Below are 26,448 nucleotides of genomic sequence, written 5' to 3' on the forward strand. Positions count from 1 at the left end.
AGACAGAGTACTCCCTGGCACAGCGAGAGCCAAGCAGCTGCAGGCCTCACCACGTTCCCAGGCTCCAGCGAGGTGCGCACGCCACCAGGCCCACCTCCTCTCCGCCAGCCTAATTCAGAGCCAGCTGCCGCCGCCAGCCACTGCACAAGCAGTCTGCGGCTCCAGCAGAGCCTCCGGGGGCCACCACCACCAAGAATCTGCACTTAAAAGGCCGCTCTGAGGATAAATTAAAAAATTAGGCCCCCAGCCCAGCAGAGCCTCACAGGGTGACGGCCATCTTGCTGGTCGGCCTAGCTATGCCCCCGCCAAGTAGTGTTTCTTAAGAGCTGACAGTGCCTACAAGCATTTTCAATCTACATGTTGAGCTACTGGTAGATATGGTGGCCAGATGCCTGACCTCCATTGTCAGTATGCCTACAACATTCAGCTATATCTACGAATGCCATGAAAGTTGAACATACATTTTCTAAAGTGTTGCCTCTCCTAGACAGAGGCCTGGGTGGAGGTAGTTTCCCTAAAGTATAACTTTAACCAAGACAGGGTATTGATTGAGTACTCCTGGAAAATATAAAACCAGCCTATGTGACACCTTGATCCAGTTAGTTTAGTGTGCAACTTTGAGTCCATGCCTCTATTGTGGATCTTCTTGGTGGCCACAGAGGACACCACTGCACGTTTGCGGTATAAGCCAAGTCATTAGGCTTCTGTTGAACTTGAAACTATCGATACACCCAAGTAGATTCATTGTGATAGTTTTTTTAAAGCAGATTACATTTCTCCTGTCTCTAACATATTCTGAACTGTTGTATACATCTGGCTTTTGTCCCACTGTGAAGGAGGAAGCGCAGTAATGCATAGCCTCCGAAACAATATACTAGAGCTGTTGAGCGAGGCTCTTTAAAACTGCAGCTCTTCTAGCTGAGTCTTAGGAGATTCCATAGGATCAATCCTGTTTTGAGAGTGCAATTTTAAGTGCAAATGCTTGGTCAACAAGGCTTTGATTCTGAGGTATCCATTGTATCGAACTAAAAACCAATGCTTACAGGTGGATGACAATCAGCTCTGAGTTGGGATTCACTTTACCTGAAAATCCCTAAGGTTTGCAAGGCCAATACCTCACAGAAGGCTTTCCCCACAGTGGGCACTCCAACTATAGAGCTCTTCTCCCATTTCTCTTTGTCTAGTTCTATCTTTGCCACTCTTTGATGTGTTTCGGACCAAATTTAAAATGTCTCTTTTTAAAATGTATTTTTGTAAGTTATCACGATAGGTCTTTAGGCATCCTTTTGATGTCTTCTAATGTTTAGTTATTTTGTTTGTTGAACTGGAGACTGTACTGTTTTCCTTAAGAACTTATTGTGTTGTACTCTGGTAGCCTATTCGGAAAGCTGGTGCTTTATAAAAAATAATGTTCTAAAAGAAAAACAAACTCTGAATTTTTGGAAGACATCTATCCAAATACCTATCTCAAGAATATACTTCTTCACACAAGTACAGAAAATAACAGCTTCATTTGCTGACCCTTGTCCCTGACCCCTAATTTCCCAGACCCAAAAGTAGTCTCCCACTCGTCGTTTCCGTTCATACTGTATTTATTTGATTTAGGAATGTAAACATTTTTATCATAGCAACCAACTCTTTCTACATCATTTATATTTTCACAGCCATTTTCTGAGTTGTCTTCAGTCTGCCTTTATCTGCCTTTACCCTTCTGGCAATGGCCCTTATAACTAATCAAATGATTTCAGATGTGGCTTCAGCCTAGGTGTATGTCTTCAAATGGGCATGGTGATCTTTAAAACTGTATCTTTCTTTCTCAGAGTTTTTGCAGCTAAATGCATATTTCCTTCATCATCATGCACACACTTGGCTGCATGCATCTGGACCAATGATGAAGACTTTTCTAAACTCATAATCAAATGATATCCCTCACTCTGGTATGAACCCTCTCATGGATCTCTGTGTCATATACCTTGGATGATAAGTTCCCTGCCATCTTGTTTGCAATGCTAGTGAAGAATGACGAGTACTGGGTTTCTCTGCCTGGTAGTGTGATTGTGATACCCTTATACTTAGAAGGAGCTGGAGGACAAAGTATATTCAGCTTGTTTCCTAGTGTCACATACTTAGTAGACCTCCTTCATGGTTCCATCCTAGACAATGGGTTCAGCTGCTTTTGCAGCGCAAGTTTTCTGGTCCTTACAAAGGCTGTAGAAGATCTGTATCACCCTCATTCCTTCTCTCTTTGCAGCTCTTAGTGCTGTTGAAGCAGGGGCAATAACTCAAAGGACAATTCAAAGATTGTGAATGGCAAGTAAATTACCACACATTGCCTACCTGGTAAATGGGCGACATCTCCAACTCTGTTTGACCGCTATGAAAGATAAACAAATACAATAAAATTAATTGCAATGATGTTCATAAAGGCAAGATTTGTTTAAAATATTTACACAGTGAGAAATGCATATGTTAATCTGATTAAATTTGACAAAAATCTTGATTACTAGGTAGATTTAAAATGTTACAGCATCATTTCACTGATTTCCTGATTTTGAAGGAACTTTTATGATTATTTTTCTAGTCCATGCTAAGCAAAGCATTCCTTCTATAAGGCTCTCCTGCTGCGAAGTTCAAAGCTGCAGCAGACTATGGAAAGTGCATAGAACCACGAGAAATATACAGGAATAAAACCATTTCAAACCCCTTAGCCCACACTTTCACATCTTTGAGCTAGTACTTACGAGGCAATTTAAACAAACCTTGCAGCAGAAGCGGAAGTAGGGCTCTAAACTAACAAAGGACTCTCTGAATCAAAGTACGGACTACAGCATAGATCCTGACTCAACATCACTGAGAGCAGTAACGTGTCAGGTTTGTTTGCATATGTTACTTGAATATTCAAATTACAATACCCGGGGGGTACAGTGTGGCAATCTTACTCACACCTATCCATATCCAATCTACAGAGTTTGCCATGGAGATGCTTGCCACAAAGCAAATGGTTTCAGTCTATCTGCTGTCAGAGTTCTCTTCTTTTCCAGAATGCAAAATTGAACAACCTATGTGTTACAGGGCAATGGACAAAGTTACTAAACGGTCCAAAGGAGTGACTGAACTAAAATATCACTTTTTTTTTTTAAAGAGATGATCCACTTTAGCTACAAAAGGAGCCACTATCCCACTGTGCCGTCAAAGGACTTACAATAATATACTACTGATAACGGTTACAATTTCAAGACGAAACTTTATAAGCAGTGGTCCTGAACCTAAGTTAGTTTTCTTCACTAACTGCTGCAGTCATGACTTTTAAATACTGGATCAGGAACAAGACACTTCAAGACAATGGACGGCTGACTGCCCTGTAAAATGATGGCAGACTGCCCTGTAAAATGATGGCAATGAGCAGAGCAATCACTGCTGATGATGAATACAAAGCTCAAAAAGTTGAATTATGTTTACTTTTCAGCACTTGTCCATCACCGGCATGACTACTGGGAGACAATGAGACCCTCCCTTGGTTTTCTACTTTAATTTCTTTTTTTTTGTAATATTTGTGTTTTCCCTTTTCTTCTGAAAGTTTTAATGTTCCTATCTTCCTTCTCTCAGTCTTTTGAAAATTGTGATGACACAGATTCTAAAATGTTAGGCTCTGCATTGCTAGTTTGAGAGATTGTGTGTTTTGATGTACGATCCGACACCTGCGGACTATGCAAGTCTGGTAGACGTGGCAACTTGCTGAATGGCTTAACTGACACCTCTACAAGAAGAAAGTACCCCAGATGTCATGTCTAAGTGACTGCAATGTGCCGTCTAGTGGATAACATATGGTAGTATTGGGACACATGGAAAGCATAGGCAAATGACCCGTAGCATTCTCTCTTGACTTGATCCTGTGCGTGTATACCTCCATGTGTTACTTTGTCATATTCCTTTATGGTTTATCGTTGGCATCTCGATGTGTGGTGAATTCTATCTTAGAAAAATATGTGATGTACACTTATGTTGATTTCCCACTCGTGTGAATCAAGATGGGCTCTGTTTAACATATCTGTGAAACTGATGTCCACCGATTGCAGATGTTCTGCTAGAAAATGTAGCTGATGGTATTGAGCCCAATAACAAATCTGTAGTATCATCTCAAATTAAGCATGTATATTCTTCTGGTTATAATACATTGTTCTAATATGTGTCAGAGTGCATTAATACACATTTGTTGTACAATTCTTTCTGAAAACCTTTTAGTGTCAAAAGTCACTGCAGTTAGCGAGAGTACATCAATATAGTGTACTGCCTCAATATCCTACAATCTTCCATGATAGGCCAGCCATGTCGTGTGATCCCCAGACAATCCATGAAGCATCCATGGTGACAGTGATGAAGCAGAAAATGAAGGTTTTACATTTATTAACGTAAACGTAGTGTGAAATAATCATGTGTGACTTTAACCGAACTAATAAAGAATGTACGGGGACAAAATGTGCCCTCAGAGTAGTTTGCCAACATTTATAAGCGTGCTTTATATAACGTGGTGTATTAGAATTGCACTAATCCGACATAATCGTAAACGTGTGCTATGATTTGCTTGTTTGAAATGCTTTAGCTTAGCATTACTTTAGTGGAGGCTTTGGCCTAGTTGCCTGGTCTCACGGTTTAGATGCTCGTATTTTTCCAATGTGCTATTAAACGTGTACTTTTGCTTGAAGCTGTACTTTTCCACTGAGATCGTTCACATGCTTATCTTAAGGTTTCGTGCCAGCCTGGCATATTTTCTCTTTACTCCAAGGTCGATTTGCAGGTGCGGACAATGGAGGCTCTGAAAGTGAGCTAATTGGTATACAATGTTGCAACTTGCGTACCCATCTCCAGGGATAATGTATGCTTAAGTAAAAGCTTGAGAACTGTCGTTTTGATTGGACAATTTGAAGCTAACCTATGAACCCTCAAATGGAAGACCCTACTGGATTTGAACTGTTGTCTATAAAAATCAGGTGCACGAGAGGAAAGTAGCTATTATCAGCCATTACCAGCTATTGCCCGACATCGCGTCATTCCGTAGCTATTATGGCCCACTTTGCTGCGACGCCATTTTGAAAGAGACTTTGATGCTTTCTCTAATCGAGAGAAAGAGACCTTAATGATTCTTGCCCTAGAGACTTTAACTTTGATCCCTTGCATGAAGTAGTAGTTTTACCTTGCCGCCGTGAGGCAACTGCCCCGTCCACCCCTGCCCCTTTTGCCCCGTCCCATGCTGATCGAGAAACGGTACCTGTGAGACGAAGACTTCCTTGATTGCTGATCGTAATTGGTAAATATGAAAGGAAATTGTAAAATTGCATTGTGTTTCCTTTAGGTAACCAACTGCTGATTTTGATAAGAGCCCTAGTTAGGAGTTTTTCTAAATTAATGTTGCTAAATTGTTTTTGCATGAAGTCCCACATGCCGATGCTAATTTGAGGTTAGATGAGGATTCCATATGTCGCATGATGCAATTTGAGATCTTGTTATGCTGACTAAATGTATGCGATTAGTTCATTACAGATTATCGTATTAGTGATTTGCATTGCTATTATCGAATGCCTTGTGATTCAAATGCTACATAGATTGCACCTGTTTCGCCGCTATGGACAGCTATTAATGTTCATTTACGTTTATCATTTGGTGTTGAGACACATTTATATTGTGCTAACTTTGTTAATATAGGGAAATAAAATTCACTAACTTTGAATAAACTGGTGTGGTTATTCCTGACTGAAAGGTCAGGGTTCGCCGAAATGTATTCTGGATTAATTGTCAAGTGTTATGTTGATCAAGGTATTGCTTATGTTCGTTATTAATTATTGATTTAAGGAAATTGATCGATATAGAGTACAGAGAGTTCCACTTAGTCAAAAGATTCATCGGCCTAAAGAGCGTCCAAAATACAGGCAAATTACTAGTACGGACCGCTCTATCAGTAGATGGTAGCAGAGGACGGTTTCGTCTTTTGGGACCCTGTACTCTTAAAGTACATGGTGTTGAATTAACGGTTCCGCATTTTGAGACCCCGATCGAGAAGTTGAATTCGATTTTTCTTGGGTAAAACAGATTGACAGAATGATGATGGGCTAGGTCCACCGCGACTTTCCCGGGATCTCGGAGCTTGCGAATGGAGAGAATGGAGGTGTGGATTCGGCGTTGGCGGTACTAGTGATGGTATGAGTGAAGTTAGGGTTTTGCGCTTGCACAGCTTATTGCCGCAGGGTGTGTGAAAAGGTTGCGAGGATTTTTTTTCTTTTTAGAAGATAGCGGAGGTGCGACTCCGAGTGTAGGAGTAGAGAAGTCGTCGAACTTCATAGAAATAGCGGAGGTGCGACTCCGAGTGTGAGAGTAGGGAAGTCGTCGAACTTCATGTGCATGTGGCGCTTTGTGCATAAAAAGGTCCACGTGGTTGTTGTTGTTGAGACGGGCCCTGCGAGGTCAAGAGACTCCGGAGTATGTTGATCCATGTTGTGGTCTGGGCGGTTTAGTAGGTTGATCGGGCGTGGTCAACGAGTCGGTACGTGTGTAAGGGAGTGAAAGAAACTTCGACTTCGGGCTTTGACAAGATTCTAAGTGCACTAGAACAGATCATTGACAAGTTGAGAGTAGATCTGCGGGTCAGATTTGCTTGCGAACGTGGGGACCGAGAAAGATGGAATAACTGCCGAGGCTAGTGAAAAATCCCTAAGGTCCTGAAGCGATTGTGTTACCCTTCCTGTAGTAAACCGACAGATCTGTTTTAATTTTTGGTAGCTCGCGATACATGCAAGAAGTTGTTACGAGAAGAGCTGAGTGAAGGAAGACTAGCCGCGAGGCTTTGTCAGCCGCAGTGCGTGTGAGTGTGACGTCACTAGGAGCCGCGCTGGGATAGGTTGGTTGCAGAGAAGGGTCGCGCACGGATTGGACGCAGTCCGTGGGACTCGATTGGAAGGGGAAAGGCAAGCGAAGAGTATTCCGGGAATTAAAGTCACCTATTGATTACAAACTTTGTGAAATAAAAGACGAGAAAATGAAATTCTTTAAAGCATTTAGGAGTGCGATGAAGGGGGAGTCCTACATTAAAGCGAGCGTAGGAGAGGAGACGCCGCCCGAAGGCACACCAGCTTACATTGTAATGGAAGAGAAGGGGGTAGCTCCGTGTCTATGGCTAAAGCAATGGCACAAACTGACAGAGAAACATGGGAGCGTAGCGTTCCCGATACATGGGACATTCAATATAAGGATTCTAGAGAATTTGAGATTCACGATGTACGACATGAAGGTGCCTCCAAGGCCAGCCCAGTTTGAGGCTCTAGCGATTTGGGAACTAATGGCCAGACAGCAACAGCAGAAGAAGTTTGAGATCAGGATGAGAAAGGTAGAAAAGACACTAGCGGATGCTAGGTGGGATAATGCACAGAAGGTGTGGAGGTCAGATGTATTGCAGGGGATAAAATTGTTTCCCGCAATTACTAAGGAAGAAGGGGAGGCAGGCAAGAAAGCTACCTGTAAGACAGACAGGAAGTGTTCCAAGGATAGAGAGGACGAGGAAAAGTTGAGAAGAGAAGAGGAGTTAGAGGATGAGGAGTTAATAATGCAATTGCTGAACGACCGTCCACCACCTTATGCGGAGAATGGACAAGGTCCAAGTACCAGTTCTGCTCCTCCGGCACCGGTACGGAACAGTGAAACCCAGAGTTCAGGAGCGTCATCGGGATCTAAGGACCCGAGTTTATTGTTCACCCCGCAGATACCGCAGGTTAGGAGAATATATCCAGATGTGCCCATGTTGAAACCAGCAGAAAATTATCAGCCGCAGATGCCAGGGTACTACAGCAGTGACAACAGAGGAGGAATGATTCTAGAACAAACCGTAAGGGGAGTACAGAATGGTCACAACCAGACATTGGCACAAGCTGAATCAACTCAGTTTTTGATGCCCCAAAAGCAGATGCAGGGGGGAAACGCACATGCTCAAATGACGGGGAGTCAGATGGGCATGCCGGCAATGATGACCCATGGTGTGGGAATGAACATGCCACAGAACATGGGAAATGGACAAAACCCAGATGCGATATCACTACCAATTACTGTAGGTCCACCGGTACCTCTGTACAGTCAGCCTAATTTAGGTATGAGCGGTCAGGGATCAATGCTGCAGAACGGGACAGAAAGGAGGTGCATAGAAAACACTCCAGGGATAACTCCGATAGCGGCTCAGCCAACTGGACCCGGGTCCCTGATGGAGTTTAGTCCCATATGTGCTCAGTCAACACTGGTGAGGTCAAGCCCCCCCCTGATAATACCTCTAACATCGAACACTGAAAAGTTGCCGCAACCATCAATGGCAGTCGATGTGAACGCTACACTGATGGGGGTAAATGCGCAACAGCTGACACAGTGGTTCAACAGTCTGAATTCCACACAGGGCTCAGCCAGTGGGAAAGGAGAAGATTATCTGAATAGGATGAGGCTGAACATGGAAGCACAAGAATTGGTGGAAGGGACTATGGGTGTGAATAGGTTGGAGTCCTACTCGGAAGAAGAGTTGAGGTATCTATGTCCAAAGATTACGAAGGAAGTGAACAAGGTACATAAAAGCTTGCAGGAAATAGCTGACAAAAACGGGGTTGACATAGACAAGACAAAACATTTGAGCAGGAGCTACAGGTTGGATTTTGGGGCCACAGATTTTGAACACATGAGGTCAGCAGGCATGAAGGCACACCTTAGAGAATTGCTGCAGAGTGCACAAGTATGGAGGTGCTTAGACAAGTGGGAAAGCAGGTGGGTAAAGAGAAAGGAAAAGAGGAGGGACAGTGCTACAGAGCATAATGAGAAAAGACCACAAAGCAGTGAGACAGTAACCATGTTACCAATGAGGGAGACAGCAGGGGGAAAATTAATACATGTACCATGGCACAGAAGCGATATTCAGTCTTTTACGGACGATTTTCCCAAACTGAGAGAGAAGCCGATTGAATGGTATCAACAGACTGATAGGTTTGTGAAGCTTGCAAAATGTCTCTGGGAAGACCTGAACACTCTCTTTGAGATTGTGGTTCCGGCAGATTTGTGGGAGGATTGCAAAAGAGCTGTAGGTTGGCCGACAAGTGAACCAGAGAGAGACAGGGAGACGGGTGCACCATCACCTATGGTGATGAGCTTGTACTATAAGGTGATTGAGCATTTGAAGACGAAGGTTGCCGCGAAAAATGTGGATTGGCAGAAGATTGATCGAACTGCCCAAGAGACTAAAGAATCGATTCATAGTTACTATGAGAGGTTGTTGAAGGCGTTTAAGAACTACAATGGCACGGAAACAATAGAGGCGAAGGACATGCTCCATTTTGTCTTCAGATTTGTGGAAGGGCTGAGACCAGAGATAAGTCAGATGATAAAGTCGCATTTGATTTGCTGGCAGTCGAAACCGATTGATGAGGTGTTGAATTATGCGAAATACTGTAGCGACGAAATTGAAGTGAAACAAAAAAGGTTGAAAGAGAAGGTGATGATGATGCAGCTTAAGGCAGCTCAGACAGGTCTGCAAGGTTTGCAAGGGTTGCAAGGGTTCCAACAACAGGTACCGCAACCGCAGCTGCAGTTGCAGGGAAATATGGCGTTTCAGCCACAGGCGAGAGGCAGAGGCAGAGGAGGTTTTGTGAGTAATGGTCCGGATTTGAACACTGTTGTGACTGGTGTGCAGGCAATGAAGAAGGTGATGCCGTGTCACGTGTGCGGAATCGTCGGTCATTGGAAACGCGAGTGCCCGATGGTGGTGCAGGAAGGTGCAGGTGCAGGTGTTGGTCAGCAAAACAATGATGTCAATGCATTTCAGACAATGAGGGGACCGAAAATGAGAGGTCCAAACACAAATTTTCAGACCATAAATCAATTGCAGGGATTGCAACCTATGCAGCCGCAGCAGATGCAGATGCCCCGTATGCAGATGACGCAAATGCAGCCAATGCAACAGCAGTTACCTATGGTACCTAATCAGCAAATGCAAATACCCTTGGCACCAATGAGTCAGCAGCAAGTGATGGTTCCTCCACAGGTCTTGGGTCAGGTAATGAGTACAAATGGCACCGTACAACAGTTCCCATTACACAGTGAGAGTGGAATAAACAATGTATGGGAGAGTGAGAGCTCAGAAGAAGAAGGAGATTGTGTGCTTGCAGCATCCTTGGAAGTTGATCAAAAGGGTCCGTACGTAGAGGGAAGAGTAATGGGTCATCGTGTCTCGTTCTTGGTTGACACGGGAGCCACACGTTCAACTGTTAAGAGCAGTGAAGTACCAAATTTGCCACTCTCAGGGAGGACAGTTCAAGTGGTGGGAGTAGCAAACAGGCACCTGACGAACCCAATAACAGATCCGGTACCTGTCAGCATCGGTAACTATCAAGGGGTACATCAGTTTGTGGTATGTGACTCAAGCCCGATAGCACTGTTAGGAAGAGACCTATTGTGCAAATTGGGTTGTTCGATCATGTGTTCGAACGAAGGAATAACAATCCAGACGAGCAGTGATGGGGAAGAAGAGGACAGTGTAGAGGGGGATGAGATGGAAACGGTAGATGAAGAGTATCCTCTGATTTGTCTTTTCCCGATGATAACTGAAGAAGATATTCCAGCTGAATTACGGGAGACAGTCGGAAAGGAAGTGTGGGACATGACAGGGAAAGAGGTGGGATTGATGAAAGGAGTGGAACCAGTGAAAGTGACTGTAAAGCCCAATGCAACCTTTCCCCAGACCCCACAATACCACATGGCACAAGACACCCTCATGAAAGTTGCCCAACTCATTGATGAATTTGTAAAACAGGGAGTACTGAAAGAAGTGTTAAGCAGTCCATGTAATTCACCAATAATGGGACTAATAAAGCCGAGTGGAAAGGTCCGACTCGTACACTACTTGAGGAAAATAAATGACATCATAGTCAAGTGTTGCCCTGTCGTACCAAATCCAGCTGTGATAATGTTCCAGGTCCCTTGCGATGCTGAGTGGTTCTCAGTCATCGATTTGTCACAAGCATTCTTCTCGGTGCCTCTTCATGAGGACAGCCAATTCCTCTTTTGTTTCAAATTCCTAGACAGAGTGTACAGTTGGTGTCGAATTCCTCAAGGGTTTTCTGAGTCACCGTCAATCTTCAATCAGATTCTAAAGAAAGATTTGGAAGCATTAGAATTGCCATTCGAGTCAACTCTAGTACAGTACATTGATGACTTACTGATTGCATCAAAGACAGAAAGTGGCTGCACAGCCGATACCATTGCTCTGTTGAACCATTTGGGAAGGAATGGACACAAGGTGTCTCCTTCCAAATTGCAGTTCTGTCAGAAGAAAGTGAAATACTTGGGTCACCAAATAGAGAAAGGGTCACGGAGAATAAGGAAGGAAAGAATAACAAGTGTACTTCAAATGAGTCCACCCAAGACAAGGAGGGAGGTGAGGAAGTTTTTGGGAATGGTGGGCTACTGTCGCCAGTGGATTCCCAACTTCTCGACACTAGCGAAGCCTTTACTGAAGCTGACCCAGAAGGATGCCTTGGATCAAATTGAGCTGAAAGGAGATGAGATGGATGCTTTTGTTGAACTGAAAGAATGCATGTGCAGGGCTCCAGCTTTAGGTATGCCTGATTACACAAAGCCTTTCACATTGTTTTGCCACGAACGTGATGCATGTTCTTTGTCTGTCTTGACTCAAGCCCATGGTGGCGTAAACAGACCAGTAGCGTATTTTTCAGCTACTTTGGATCCGGTCGCAGCAGCACTCCCAGGGTGTTTGCGCGCCGTAGCAGCAGTTGGTATCAGCCTCACTCAGAGTGAAGGAATAGTGATGGGACACCCAGTAACAGTCATGGTCCCTCACTCAGTTGAGATACTTTTGACCCGCTCCCGAACGCAGCACATGACTGGAGCAAGACTCACAAGGTATGAAACGATAATTCTGGGCTCACCGAATGTGCAGCTGAAAAGGTGCACTACGTTGAATCCAGCAACCTTGCTCCCTGGAGAAAATGCTGAAATTGAGAACGCTGAAGACGTCGAGCATGACTGCCTTCAGGTGACTGAATTTTGCACAAAACCCCGACCGGACATTAAGGATACTAAGCTTGATGAAAATGACCAAATTATTTTTGTTGATGGTTCATGTCTAAGAGACGGGATGGGGATTTTGAAAGCAGGATACGCTGTATGTACTGTAACAGGGGTCTTGGAAGCGGGATGGCTTCAAGGAGTCTATTCTGCACAAGTAGCAGAACTTGTAGCCCTTACCAGATCATGTCAACTGTCTGCATTGATGAAAGTCACCATTTACACTGATAGTCAATACGGGTTTGGGATTGTGCATGACTTTGGACAACTATGGTCACAGAGAGGTTTCCTGACTTCTTCAGGATCCCCAGTGAAGAACGGGGAGAGGATAAGGGAATTGTTACACGCCATTCAAGTGCCAGCCGAAGTTGCAGTGGTAAAGTGCAGTGCTCATACAAAAGGACAGGACTATGTTTCTCTGGGAAATGCATATGCGGATCAAGTCGCAAGATTTTGTGCCTTGAATTGTATATTACTCAGAGATGAATGGAATTCGATAAGTGAACCAGAACTCGAACCAGCTGAAGCATTTGCCTTGAAGGTCGTAGATACAATAGATGAATTAAAAGCATTACAAAATAATGTCAGGGAGGATGAAAGAGATTCCTGGATTAAATCACAATGTATAAAGAGACCAGACGAGTTATGGGTTTCAAATGAGGGAAAATTTGTTTTGCCAAACAGTCTCTTATCACAGCTTGCGCGGTTCTATCATGGGCAAGCTCACCTAGGGAGAGATGCCATGATAAGATTGTTCAAAACTGATTGGTTTAACCCCAGATTTCGTCAAGCTGCAGAAGCAGTTTGCCATCGATGTGTCACTTGCCAGCAGATGAACCCAGGAAAGGGAACAGTTGTGAACGCGAGCCACATTGGTAGGACAAGCGGGCCTTTTAGTCGTATGCAGATGGACTTCATTGAGATGCCCGTGCATGGAGGTCTAAAGTATGTGTTGGTGATTGTGTGCATTTTTAGTCACTGGATTGAGGCATACCCCACACGTAGAAATGACAGCCTTACAGTTGCAAAGCTATTGTTGAGAGAGTTAATACCACGTTTCGGATTCCCGATCTCTTTAGAATCAGATAGGGGAAGTCACTTCAATAACGAGGTGATAAAGTTACTTTGCGAAGCGCTGAACATTGAGCAAAAACTGCATTGTAGCTATCGCCCTGAAGCATCAGGATTGGTGGAGCAGATGAATGGTACACTGAAATCAAGAATGGCGAAAATATGTGCATCGACAAACTTGAAATGGCCTGACGCATTGCCCTTAGTGCTAATGTCAATGAGAAACACCCCTGATAGAAAGACTGGATTGTCTCCGCACGAAATTCTCATGGGCAGGGCTATGAGACTTCCTGCAGTTCCCGCAAACGCGCTTTTGAATATTACAGATGATATGGTGTTAGACTACACAGTCACTAGCTGTTGTGGGTCTGCACAGGAATGCACGTGCTTTGATTCACCACTGCATTCTGTACGTGTTACTAGATGACATTAGATTCTCCTAGTACACAGACGCCCAACAACATAGTGTCACCCAACATTCTTGTAAAGGAATGATTTGTAATTGTTTATATAGAACTAAAGCAATGCACAATGTCATCATGTTTAGCATTTTTATCACCTTCCTAACTTTCAAACTTTGTGACAAACTGTAAAGTGGAAAATATTTCTGAAACGTCCAAACAATGTTTGGACGTTTAAGACTGTTGGGACCTTTAGTGTGATATTTACCAGTTACTCAATGTCAATTGTACAATTTTTATAATGTAAATGGATTCAACAGCATTTGACTTCCAAATACAGAGTAATTACTTAACTATCATGCACATAGCTATAAATTCAGTGCCTCTTGAGTTAGACAATCAAGTGTCATGTATGGGTGTGGTCATGCAACTTGACTTCAGCCCCTGTAAGTACCATTGCTTGAGGAATGCCACAAGAAATTGTGTTTTATTGTTTTTTGTTTTTTTTGTTTTGCACTTTGGCATCATACTGCAGCATGACTGATAGCCACCCCTGCCCCTTATCGTCCCTCAATCGTACCTCAAAGGAGGAAGGGGTGTGGAGGTTTCCCATCATTTGGTCTGTAATTGTGACCCAGTACCGTCTAATAACTGTACATGCCCAAATCATGTTTAAAAGTTTCCCTTTACATCTTGGGCAGGTATCTGACACCCCTGGAAAAATGTAATCCTGCCTATGGAGAATGTGGCCAAATATGCCCAATGTAAGAAGCTATATTAATTTAATATTAAACTAGTCTTTCTAGGTATTGTTGCTGTGGCTGCAAGTATTGTCATCCAACCTATCATTTTCTTAGGTAGATCTTCAGTCCATTTGTCTTTTTTGGTAGGCTCCCCTTCTAGCTCTTTAAAGCAGGGAGACTAACTTCCTCACCCCTTGCTTCGTTAGAAGTGTAAATAGTACCTCTGATGTAGTGCAGAGCAATAAAGAGAATGGCGGCCCAGTGGTTTTGCCCGGAGTTGGTTTAAGGGAGTTTGGTATTGCTGAGCTGATGGATAGAATATAGTTTTGTAAGGAAGATATCACATTGGTTAAAACATCTGAGCGCCAGTTTGGTAATACCTATGCAGAGCAATGATTACTGCGGCGTTATTCAGGTGTATCTAAGATTCATCTGTAGGTGTGATGTACAGAGGGGTAGCCTGGATTGAAGTGGTCAGGGGTGAGTATGTTTTTGCTGCAGGCTGAACTCCATACAGGTGACCATAATTTGAGGACGGAGGATTAGTCCTTGAGGAGTTTAAGTATTTTATGGATGTTGACGGTGGGACGAGGTTGCCCATTGGAGATGGAAGGAGATGATGGTTCAGAGGTGCAAGAGCTATGACAGTGTAATTGGAGTAAGGGTATGAGTGGCTTTGGAGTGTAGCTGTTTCCCAAACATTGTACGAGCTGCTTACAGCACTGCTTGGTCTACAAATTTGGAACTGAATTGAAATGAGGTGTACCTTTGTTTGTTTTGGCTTAGAAGAACTGGGCACCTTATTTCAATTTCTTTCCCCTACTGTTGTGAAGTTTCTTAATGTACTGGAATGGGATTCAGTCCAAAATAGGACAAATGGTTCTGAAATTCTGTTAAACAAACATTTCCAGGAAAATGAGAAAGTAGATAAACACACTTTACTGTAGACTCGTGTAACTCCGGCAAGGTTGGCGACAGCAGAGGATACAGATTCACACCATCCATGTCTTCTATGTCCATGCTTAACCTGTGAAAAATATGTTTTGTTTTAGAATATTTCATTAGTTACATCATCTTGTTGCCGCACTTCTTATGGACCATTCTACAAACACATGTGGTGAAGGAGCTGTAACTACAGTAAAACAAACACAACACACAATTCAAACATAGAAAAGCGAATCCCCTTAAGGAGAAGCCCCTTACAGAGAAGCTGCACCACAAATAACAAACCCTGGCAAACAAAGAAATAGGACAGGACAAGTACTTTTTGAGATGACCGCTCCTATGAAAAAAGAAACACTCGCCAAACACACATGACTTAAAGCATAGTTGTGATTTTTTACAAAGAGAATGTAACTGGTATATCCCCACTGCCTTTCAATTAGAATTTCAAATGAAATGGTAAGTACTGTAACAGGTGAGTCAAAACGTAAACGATGCATAGACACAGCGGTGTATAGTAATTCCATAAACAGTTCTATGATATAAACCAAAAAACTCAAACTACGAGAAAGAGCCTTTTAGTTCCCCCATCCCCCCACCCCCTCCGTGTCTGATGTGCTAGGATGATATGTATAATGTTTTGTAAGGTAATATCTGCCAATGTGAAGTACCTATTTCCGTAGCTATTGTTGGGGATAGTAAGGTTCTCCCCAGTATCGTGTCCCAATTAGTCTGATAAATCCGATGGCCAGCAGTCACTATAAAAGAAAAATAAAATATTTTCTCAGGCCTGCTGTTCTTGTCCCTGGGACCTATCCACCCGTTGCAGATGCCCCTCTAGGACCAGCTTATAAGCTTATCACATATCCCTGCTATATGAAGTGTTTGCTGTTCTTCAGGTGCCAGGGATATCTCATGGCGAGAGCGATTTTTTTTTTTTTTTTTTAAAGATTGTTTGATGCGTTCATATGTGAGAAATTGTCTAGGCGGAGATCATATTCTGCTACCAGAGTATGGAAAACCATCAATTTGTCATTAAGAAATAGATCGCTAGTTGTGGAGAGTCCAGCAGTATGACAGAGTCACAAGTGTACTGGGCTCAAGAGACCTGTTCTGGTCAGCAATCCCAAAAGGGCGATGGCAGGAGAACAGGAAGTCCCCGTTTCGGTCTGTCTGCTTGTTCTAATTAAGCAGGTCACTGCAGTGCGGAATAGACCCGTAACATCAGAATCCGAGTTGGGAGAGGGAAATGAGAAGTAATGTAATATTCTGTCCTGAAAGTCAGCCATTGATGGCAGTCTTTCAGAGAGTGCCCAGAAAGCCTGTGAGGTGTCCACTGCAACTGTGCAGCCAGGTAAGAATGTTCAAGTCTCCCACCTCCACTAGAAGGGAAACTGTGCATCGCCGGGACCACCAAAGACAAGCAATTAGGGATGAATCTAATTGTTTAAAGAAGGAACAGGGGATGAGGAGTGGAAGGTGGGTGAAATAATAAAAAAAAAAAAAAGATAGGACCACTATTTTCACTAAGGCCACATGACCAATCATTAAGAGGACCAATCAATGAGAGGAGTAAAGATGGCCAAACAGTTATATGTGTATGCAGTGCTCGCATCACTTTGCCAAGGTTTCTACTGCATAAATCTAAGGAAGAATGATAAATGCCGATCGTTAAATACTGAAATTTAACCATTTTGACCTGCAGTCTGGGATCTAACTGTTTTTTTTGTAGAGGAAAGATGCAGGGTTTAGCCCAGTTCACCTTAAGGCTTGAAAAAGTCACAAGGTCAGTGAACACCTGTGCTATATTGGATAAGTCAATGTTCACGTCATGAGCAAACAAAAGGAAGTTGACAGCATATAATGATATTGCATGAGTTAGGGCCTGGATCGATAGACCCCAAGCAGGTTAATGGTGATGGAGTCGGGCTGCTAAATGTTCCATGGCCATGGCAAATAATAACAGCGAAAGGTGGCCACCCTGTTAAGTGCCACTACCTATAGGCCAAGGAGCAGATTTGCATTTTCCAGTTATTACACAACCTGGGGAGTGGAATATAGAATGCAGAATCTGTAGCCACATCCTCCACCGGCGGCCAATACCGAATAATCGCAGCACTCTATGACTATAATCCCATTGCAGGAAATGAAGTGAGATACAAACAGCATTGCGAAATAGTAAATTCACCCTTAATATGTCACAGTTGGCAAAAGTTGAGAGAAGTGTTGCAACCCAGTATGAAGCCTGCCTGACCTTCATGAATTATGTCTGGTAATTCTGAAGCAGAAGACAGGCCAATATTTTAATTAAAATCTTGTATGCAGTGTTTAAGATACACAGTGGATGATATGCACCTAGGTCCATCGGATCTTTCTATGGTTTTAAAAAGGTGGAAATAAGTGCTGCATTAAGGGTCAGAGGAAGAGAACCTGATGTTTAAATGGTGTTGTAAAGTGGCTCCAGTTTAGGTGCCAGGGTGTGAGTAACCTCGACATTAATCTTGCCCAGCAAGCCATTGTCCCCCAGAGCTTTCCACAAGGTGGAGGGGGGATATGAGCAACAAAACAATAGAATATGATGTCCAACTTTGCCATGGGGCTGCATAGAGTTCACTGTAATATGTGTGAAAAGTAGAGTTAATGGCATTTTGGGTATGGGCAGTGTCCCCCGAAGGGACAGAAATAGCAAGAGGGGTGGAGTCAACTTGGCGAGGAGCAACCAACCGTGCCATCAGGCAGCTAGGTTTGTCACCTTTGTTATGGATCCCAGCTATGTAAGTGTAATTATGCAACACTACTTTGTCAAAAAAGGCTGCTCGCGCCATCTGCAGCTTTTCCAATTGATCTGAAAAGGTTACCATGACCTGTTCCATCACCCAAAGAGAGTCTTCCACTGCCAAAACACCTTGGACAAGAACTCTTTACACACCCACTGTGGTTTGATGCATAACCCCCTTGTGACAACTTTAAAAGCTTCCCAATCAATCAAAGGAGAAAAGGAGGGCTCTGCATTGTCCTGAATAAAGTTGTTGATGTGTTCAAGCAGTGTCCGAAAGAAGACTGCATCCTCCAGCACTGAGACTGAAAACATTCATGTGGGAATCAGGGACAGCGCGTCTCCCCAGGCCAGTGCAAATACCAGAAGACTATGAACAGAGAATACTCTTAGATGGTAATGTATGGAGGTAATTGCTAAATGGAGAGGTGATGAGCAATCAAATCTGTCCAGGGGTGAGTGTAATTTATGTACTAGGGCATAAAAAGAAAATTCCTGGTGTGTCGGGTACTTAAGTCACCAAGTGTCATTTAAGGTCTGGTGGGTCAGCCATTGCCGAAGAGGTAAGGAATTAAGCAGCACAGAGCATTGCGGAAGTGGGGGTGTTTATCGGTCCAGGTGAACGTCAAGGACAGAGTTGACATTCCCTCCAAAGACACAAAGGTGCTAGGCCAAACAAACAAAATGGTTGTCAATTGGGACCAAAAGGCCAACTGATCAGTGTGTGATGCATTACTGAACCCGTGGTTTAGTGGGTGACTGTTGAAGGTGCCCCTGGCAAGCAGAAAAAGGTTTTCCATAAAGGTTAAATACATGTGTATGGGACAACTGAGGACTGTATTGATCAGGAAATGTAAGTACCATGCCTAATAAAGAGCAGTGTGGAGGGAGAAATGCAATATAATAGAAGAAACAGCAACAAAACACCAAATAGAGGCAAAGAGCATCTACAGGACAGTACACAACACAGCCGTCCAACAAATACCAATAAATGAAAAACATAGCACCCCAACAATGGAAATGAGAAGGGAAGACAAAACAAACCCACTTTAGTCCCTCAGCCATACATGCCAAGGAAGCAAGTAAAGTGCAGGGATGTGCATCTATCGTCCAACACATATTGTTTGGGGTCAAGGGCGACATGTTTTCATATTTATTTTGTCCTTGGGACAAGTAGACCCAACTCCATGCAGCCCAAACCCTTTTGCTGCCAGTTTACAGAGAAAGGAATTGTCTGCTGTTGAGGTAATATGTGTGCCCATTCAAAATACTGTTGAAACTTGTATTTATGGTTCATTAAAGAAAAACCTTCATTATTTGGGTGAACGCTGCAAATAAACGTTTTAAGGTCACACTGCAATATTGGCAGTGATTCCAGTAAAAAAAAAAAAAAAAAAAAAAAGAAAGGTGGAACACACATGTTTGAAAAGTTTAGCAATATGAGGCTAAGTATAATGCTCCCAGAATACTCTCTGATTAGATGCAAATGTTTGCAGAAGCTTGTAAGCAAGAGTTATGATTCTTTGGCTTTCAAAATAAAATGTTCAGAAAAAAATGCAAGTAGGAAATTGTAGGAGCTATTTCTTTGAAGCGTCACTTAGTTAAATGTGTTGATGCATGCTAGTATTTCCCAAAAATATTCCTAATGGAAAAATCAGTGTAACCATTTTCAACAAGATTATGGGAGGCAAGAAAATAAACAAGCACTGGCAAAGCCAACCGATCAAAAAAATAAATTGTGAGTCTTTTGGTTTAGTCAGTGCGTGTCTTGTTTTGACATGGCTTTTGTAAAACTTTATTGTTGTGGGAGCTGCCAAGTCCTCACCATTGTAACAAACACTGGCAAAAAGAAAAAAATGTTTTCATCTCAAAAAGCACACATTGCCACCAGTGGCATAACAAAGGCACTGCAATCGCCCTTGAAGGGGCCCCCTCAGCACAGCACCTGCCCTGAGTGAGTCTGGAGAGGGCCCCCTCCATGTTCTTTGCAGTGGGGCCCCCTCCATTTGCGTTACGCCACTGATCGCCACAGTAGTTCCTAGCACTGAACAAAACTACTTTGTGTGCCAATATGCTCATTGTGGAAGAAAGAATGTGATCACTCAAGGTAAAGCCAGACGATAGATAGAGAGATAGAAGTTTAATAAAAACAAAATGTCTTTGTTAACGCCAGACCTAATTAGGGACCCTATTCTTAAAGAAAGTCACAAAAGTGCACCCATTGTATATGTCTTTGAATTAGTTGCTTTCATGAATTCACAAGTACTTACAGATTTAGACCAGGAAATCAGACTCCTAGAAAATATTTGTGAGCTGTATTTTAGCACCAGCAAATATCCATGTGTAGATTTGCTCATGTGAAAATCTATTTCGTGTTTACAAGTTCACTTTCCCTCCAACCACTTTTTTCTCAACCCTAAAAGAACTTCTAATTCTGCCACTGTCAGGAGTACATTTCCAACCTTTCTCATTATGGGAAAAGATTAGAGAAGATCTGGTGAACATTCTTAAAACATGCCAGTTAGTAGGTTTGCAGACTTAAAGGCATTCCAGCCCTGGAACTATTGCTTACTGCTCCCTCAAGCCCCAGTATGTAGATCTGCGGAAAGGTGGCAAAATAAGAAAATTGCTATAGTAGGGATTGAAATTGCAGGTTTTCAAGCCCTATGATAACAGTAGCAGTTCCATAATCAGAGGGGCTATTATCAGAGCTCTTACATAAAGAGATTGCAGTCATAATTTGTTGCCACACTACATGGCACCAAAGGGCCAAGTAGATTTTTTACAGGACAAGCAGATTTAAGATGCAGCCTGTCCCATGGGCAAGTAGATATTTTACTAAATTCTACACCCCTTAAAGTGACATGGCTACAGTAATAAGAAGACTCTGACCCTGCAGAAGGATAAGGGGTCAGATGACCTTTATAGGTATGTGGGATCAGGGGACAACAGGCCTGTCAAACCCAGTGGAGAAACACCAGCCTAAGCAAGGTGCTGTCTTAAGTATTTAAACGGAGCCAAGAAGGATACTAAGCGTGTGGTACTTCAAAGTGTGAAAACAAAAAGATGTTGAAGGGAGCAGTCATTCCAAATCCACACTAGATTGTGCTGTAGATACTGGTGGAGTAAGCATGTCAAAACGAAGTTCCTTTAGACATCCGATCATCCCCCGAAATATTAGATTCTGATGAGAGCAAATGTAGTGTTGACGAGAGACTCTACAAAGAGGCCATAACAGCCATGGTGTTGCGCTGCTCCCTTCAGTTCTTTGCGAGTGAGGGTGTGCCACATTTTGGTTTTTGGAGATGCAATAGCCGAACAGTGTTTGCTACTTGGTCCATCTTAAGGGCAGAAGAGGAGGGGCATGGGGAACTAAGAGTCCACCTATCGTATGCTTCCACTCAATCCCAGGACTCTTGAGATTGGGTGAAAAAGTGAGTGTACTGGCCACCTGAGATTTTCAGGTTAGCAGAGAAACGTAGCACACATTTTAGTCCAATATCCCAAAGTTTCATTTTGACCTGGAGAAAAGACACTCTCTGGTGACGGACCCCGAGAGTGTAGTCCAGGAAAAACATCACTTTTAAATTATCATAAAGGGCAGTACCTTTGTCTCAGGCTGCCGCCAGGATCACATCCCAGTCACGATAAAGCAACAAACTCATAATCAGGGGCGGGTGCCGAGCAGGGACTCTGTGTGCATGTTCTATCACAAAGTGCAGGAGAGTGTAGAAGGGGCTATATCTTGCTTCATCCAGAATTCCAAAAGGTGACTGGATAGGTCCCTTCCACAACCTCTGGTAGGCCATTAATGCGAATGTCATGGCGAGAGCACTCTTCCGCCTCATCAAGTTTACTCTGCAATATACGAAGTTTCGCCATGTGAAAAAATTGGGTGTGAGTCCTGGTCAAGCAGCAACCGCAATCCTTGTCAGGGTAAGGCACAAGCAAACCCCAAATTAACTTGTGCTCAGCCCCCTGGTAGCTTGCCACAGAGCAGTCAGGCTTAGCTTAGACACAATGTGTAAATTATTTGTGCAACACTTCAAACAGTAAGACAGTAAAAATACCACATAAAAAGATTCTATAGCCAGTTAGACAAAAAGAGCCTAATTTATAAAAAAAAAAAAGGACCAAAATGACAAAAATCCAAACAGTAGAACCAGAGATATTCAATTTAAAAGGTTTTGGTAAAAGTAGTGCCATAAGGCGTTGAGTGCCAGCTGTTGATATCTGGTCATGCTGGCCCAGGACAAAGTCACACGTTCAGCCCAACTGTGATGGAGTGCAGACCGGCTACAGGGACCAACTTAGGCCCGCTGAACAAAGTACCTTAAATCCTGGTTTGTAGAGTGTTGTAAGGATCTGCGAAGATGCGTCACAGACCCAAAGCAATGCACCAGTTCCAAGATGTGGCGAGGCTGCGGTAAGAAGTCCAGTTGCTTTGTCGTTGAAGATCCCATCAGTGTTGGATGGAAGGGCCTGTGCGAAGGACGCTTCACACAGTGGTGGTTCTGAAGGTGATGCAGCCTGAGGCTGCGATGCATGTCTTTGCCACAGGTCCAATCAATGCAGCAGGGGAGATGCATCAGTTCTTCTCAGGGTTGCACCAAGCAGCAAAGGAGTTACATAGGTCCCACTGTATTCAAAGAGGCTGGCAAAACACGTTATGCCCACTTCCAAAGGTCCAGGACTGAAGTGGCACCACTTGGCAGGATACTCTCATACAAAGCAAAGTCACAGTGCAGATGCAAGGTTGCTGGAGCCATCTGTCCCTGAGGCTCAACTCGGTAGGCCAGGCAACTAACACTGGGGTCACTCTGGGGTCGTGGTCTCAAGAGCTGCAGATCCAGTCTTTCACAAAGGCAGTAAGGCAGCAGGTCAGCATAGCAAAGCATGAGTCCCAGCAGAGTGGCAGTCGTTCAGCAGCATAGGAGTTGTCCTTCCTGACAAAGTGTCTACAGGTCCAGAAGGTTACAGAAGAGCTGCTATCTGCAGTCTAGCATTTATACTCAGTTGTGCCTCTAAAGTGGGAGAAACGATTCTAGAGGTTTCCCTTTGAAGTTCCCAGGCATCCTGCCTTACGTGCCCTGGCTCCAGTCTTACTAAAGGGGATAGGCAGCCTTTTGTGTGGAGGCAGGACACAACCTTTTCGGGTCTAAGTGGGGCTGTGCCCTGCTCCTCCCTCCTATCTTCCCAGCGATGGCCCATCCAGACACACCTAAGCTCCATGTTGAGTGTGGCTGTCTGGGAGGAACACACAACGCTCAATTACCAACTACACATAGTCATGTGACGAGAGACAGGCTACAGGTACTAAATGGCTAAGGCAAGATAAGAATGAAAACTTTCTAAAAGTGGCACTTTCAGAACTGCAATTTAAAATGTGTCTTGACCATAAGGAAGAATTTCAAATTGTGAGACACCAAGCTTGTACTGTTTGTCTCTTCCCATTTGGAAATTACACTTATAAAATGTAATAAGGCAACTTAAATGTTAACCTATGGGAGAGATAGGCCTTGCAGTAGTAAACATTAATTTAAGGGTTTTTCACTACCAGGACATGTAAAACTTAAAAGAATATGTCCTACTTTTTAAATACATTGCCCCCTACCCTCTAGACAGTCCAACCCTCCCGTCCCAAGGGTAACGTATATATATTAAAAAGGAAGGTTTAGGCTTGGCAAAACGTTTATTTTGCCAGGTCTAAATGGCAGTTTAGAGTGTCACACAAATGCACTGCAAAGGCAGGCCCGAGACATGTTTTAAGGGCTGCTTAAGTGGGTGGCACAAGCAGTGCTGCAGGCCCAATAGTAGCATTTAATTACAGGCACTGTGTATATGTAGTACCACTTTACTAGGGATTTAAAAGTGAATCAAATATGTCAGAAGAGAGCAAAAGCAATTTAGCACTGTTAGCTGAGGTAAAGTGCACAGAGTTCTAAGCCAGGTAAAAGTAGTTCAGTAAAAATGGAGGAGGAAGGCAAAAAGTTGGGGGGGGGAGGACCATCCTAAGGCTGGCAGGTCTAACACTCCAGGATCGATTAAGTACGTTTGGCAACGGCGCAAATAGTTGGCTGAAGTTCTGCGATGGCTTGTGCATTTGTGTTGACCTTTTCCTAAAGCTTTTGCTGGTTTTCCTAGAGAATCATGATATCATTGGTGAAAGAGTATAATTTGGCCTCAAAGGTCTCTTGAGAAACAGCAATTGCTGCAAGTATCTGGTCCAGTTTGTCAGCTGTCGGGTGTACCAATTTGACCTCTCTGGGGGGCCCAGCGTGGAGGCCATCCAGATGTACTGTGCTGAAATGTACCGTTGACAGGGGTGTAGTGCCTGAGGTGTGGAGTCAGGAGGATTGGGCTTTTGTTGCTTCTGGGATCCCTTCTGTCCACCCATACAATAAATGCAGGCAGGGCACTGACCTGCATGCTTACTGACAGTAACAGTAGTAGACAGAGGAGGGTCTGTACAGATCAGGAGATGAAGAAACAAACCTCACACATGAATGGCCAAGCTAAATGATCATGGGGACATAAGCATTCTTGCGGTTGCCAGGTAGATACAGAAATGGCAAAAGTACCAAGCATCATAATGTCCGGCACTGCTTGCACAATAGTCAAATGGGTCCAAGCTGCTGACAAGTAAAGGAGAGCAAGGTACAATAAACAGTAACATTTCTCACAACCAGAAGAAACCCCAGGCTACAACTTGAGCATCCAATATAGTAGTCCAGAAAGCCCAAGACCTCGGCCCCTCAACAAGCCCGAAGAAGATAATTAATGTGGGGGCTAGGTGGCAGGGTTAGAATGACAGTAAACTGCATCTGTCATGTGGAACCACGGGGGATACAGGGCAGGCCCCTCCTCCACTACCAGGGCGCAGGCCCGGTCACACTGTGGTAGGACTTCTACCCGCACTAGGGCAGCCTACACCCACCACATGGATTACCCACAGGTAAGTGCTCCCTGCTAGGACTGGTGCCAATGGGGGGGAGACAGCCCACACATTCCAGGCATATGCTGTGTTACCTGCTGTGGGTGTCAGAGTCGCGGAGCAGCCACCCAAAGCCCTGAGGGCCAAAGGACCCAGATATATGCCTCCCTCTGTGTCCCACCTGTGTTGAGGATGGGCATTCCTCGCCATTAGCCCCAGGAGAGAGATTGGAGATCAGGACAGGTAATGGCCTGCGACTGAACGAACGTCCAAGCCAATCGGCCTATTCTATCAAGACAGTCATCAGGCTGCAGACACCATTTTGGCGGCAAGCCCTTCAGTCGAAAGCAATCCGTGATGCTGTCAGGTGTAGCAATGTCAGCTATACACCAGCAGGGTTCTCCAGACCCTGAGTAAAATCCAGAATGCTGAGGTGTCCAAGAGCTTCTCTAACTCACCTCTGCTATTTTTGGCGGTCAGGCCATGCCCCAACAGAACTAATACTGATTACAGGGCGGAGAACAACAGCAACTGAAAGGAGATTTACAGCGCACCTCTGGTTACACCGCTGTTTATTAAACCAAGGGATATCTGCATCCATTCTGCAGGCTGAACGTCATAGCACATTCTAATGTCATGGTAAACACGTTTAGGCTCTTAAAACGGCGTCTGTGTATTATGTATTCTTTAATAAGCCTGAGTGTCAGACAGTGCAGTACAGAGGAACCCTGTTTATTTCATATGATGCTGTGGAGTACCAAGTTTAAGAAACAACATTGTTGAGGAGAATGAGGGACACGTAACAGACCCACCTGTTAGGATCTTGTAACAAATGAACAGCTTTCCTAAGTTCGTCTATCATTGGCGTACAAACATCTGGATCTGGTATGTGAGCTCTAAAGACACAGGGAAAAATGCATGTGACATAAAGTAATTAGTATTGCTTAGAGATTTCCTCTGAATACCATAACTGTTCTTCACACTCTATATTGTAGATTATACATTGAATGGAACAAGCCACGCTGGCAAAATGTGAGAGATATAAATGTAGAATGCTCACATTATATAAGATGAAGTGCCCCAATCACAAGATATTTGAGCAAATGTGCGTAGTCACACTTGTGAGTTTACACTCAATTTGTTCAGACGTAAAATTAAGGCATAATGTTCTAATAGAATTTTTGAACAAATTAGCTCGAAGTGATGGATTTTGGTTGTGCTAGGAACAGCTTAGTAGGAGGCCACCCACTAACTTTTATGTCTGTAGCCAATCATCAAATTTTGCCAGGAGCATTTCCACCACGGATGCACTCATGCATGTCCTACTGTGAAGGAAGGGTATGTATAGAGAGGCAAAGAGACATCATACAGAGGAAAATCAACACCAGGAAAATTAGTGGGGGACGGTTTCAGAAATGGCACCAACATGCGGAATTTTTTTTTTCCAAGTGGAGGAAAAAACAGTAAATAAAAAAGTTAGCACGG

At 43.7% G+C, this 26,448-nt stretch overlaps 1 protein-coding gene across 1 annotated transcript in view; it reads right to left on the bottom strand.

Annotated features, from left to right (window-relative positions):
* LRCH1 (leucine rich repeats and calponin homology domain containing 1) overlaps positions 1 to 26,448 on the bottom strand; it is a 666,761-nt gene that overhangs the window by 161,490 nt on the left and 478,823 nt on the right. The window contains exons 11-13 of the mRNA XM_069205389.1: positions 25,776 to 25,859; positions 15,249 to 15,338; positions 2,338 to 2,374 (exon numbers count right to left, since the gene is read on the bottom strand). Coding sequence (XP_069061490.1) covers positions 2,338 to 2,374; positions 15,249 to 15,338; positions 25,776 to 25,859 — 211 coding nt within the window. The remainder of the gene's footprint in view (positions 1 to 2,337; positions 2,375 to 15,248; positions 15,339 to 25,775; positions 25,860 to 26,448) is intronic.

The sequence above is a fragment of the Pleurodeles waltl genome, chromosome 8 (assembly GCF_031143425.1).
Source record: "Pleurodeles waltl isolate 20211129_DDA chromosome 8, aPleWal1.hap1.20221129, whole genome shotgun sequence".
Lineage (NCBI taxonomy): Eukaryota > Metazoa > Chordata > Amphibia > Caudata > Salamandridae > Pleurodeles > Pleurodeles waltl.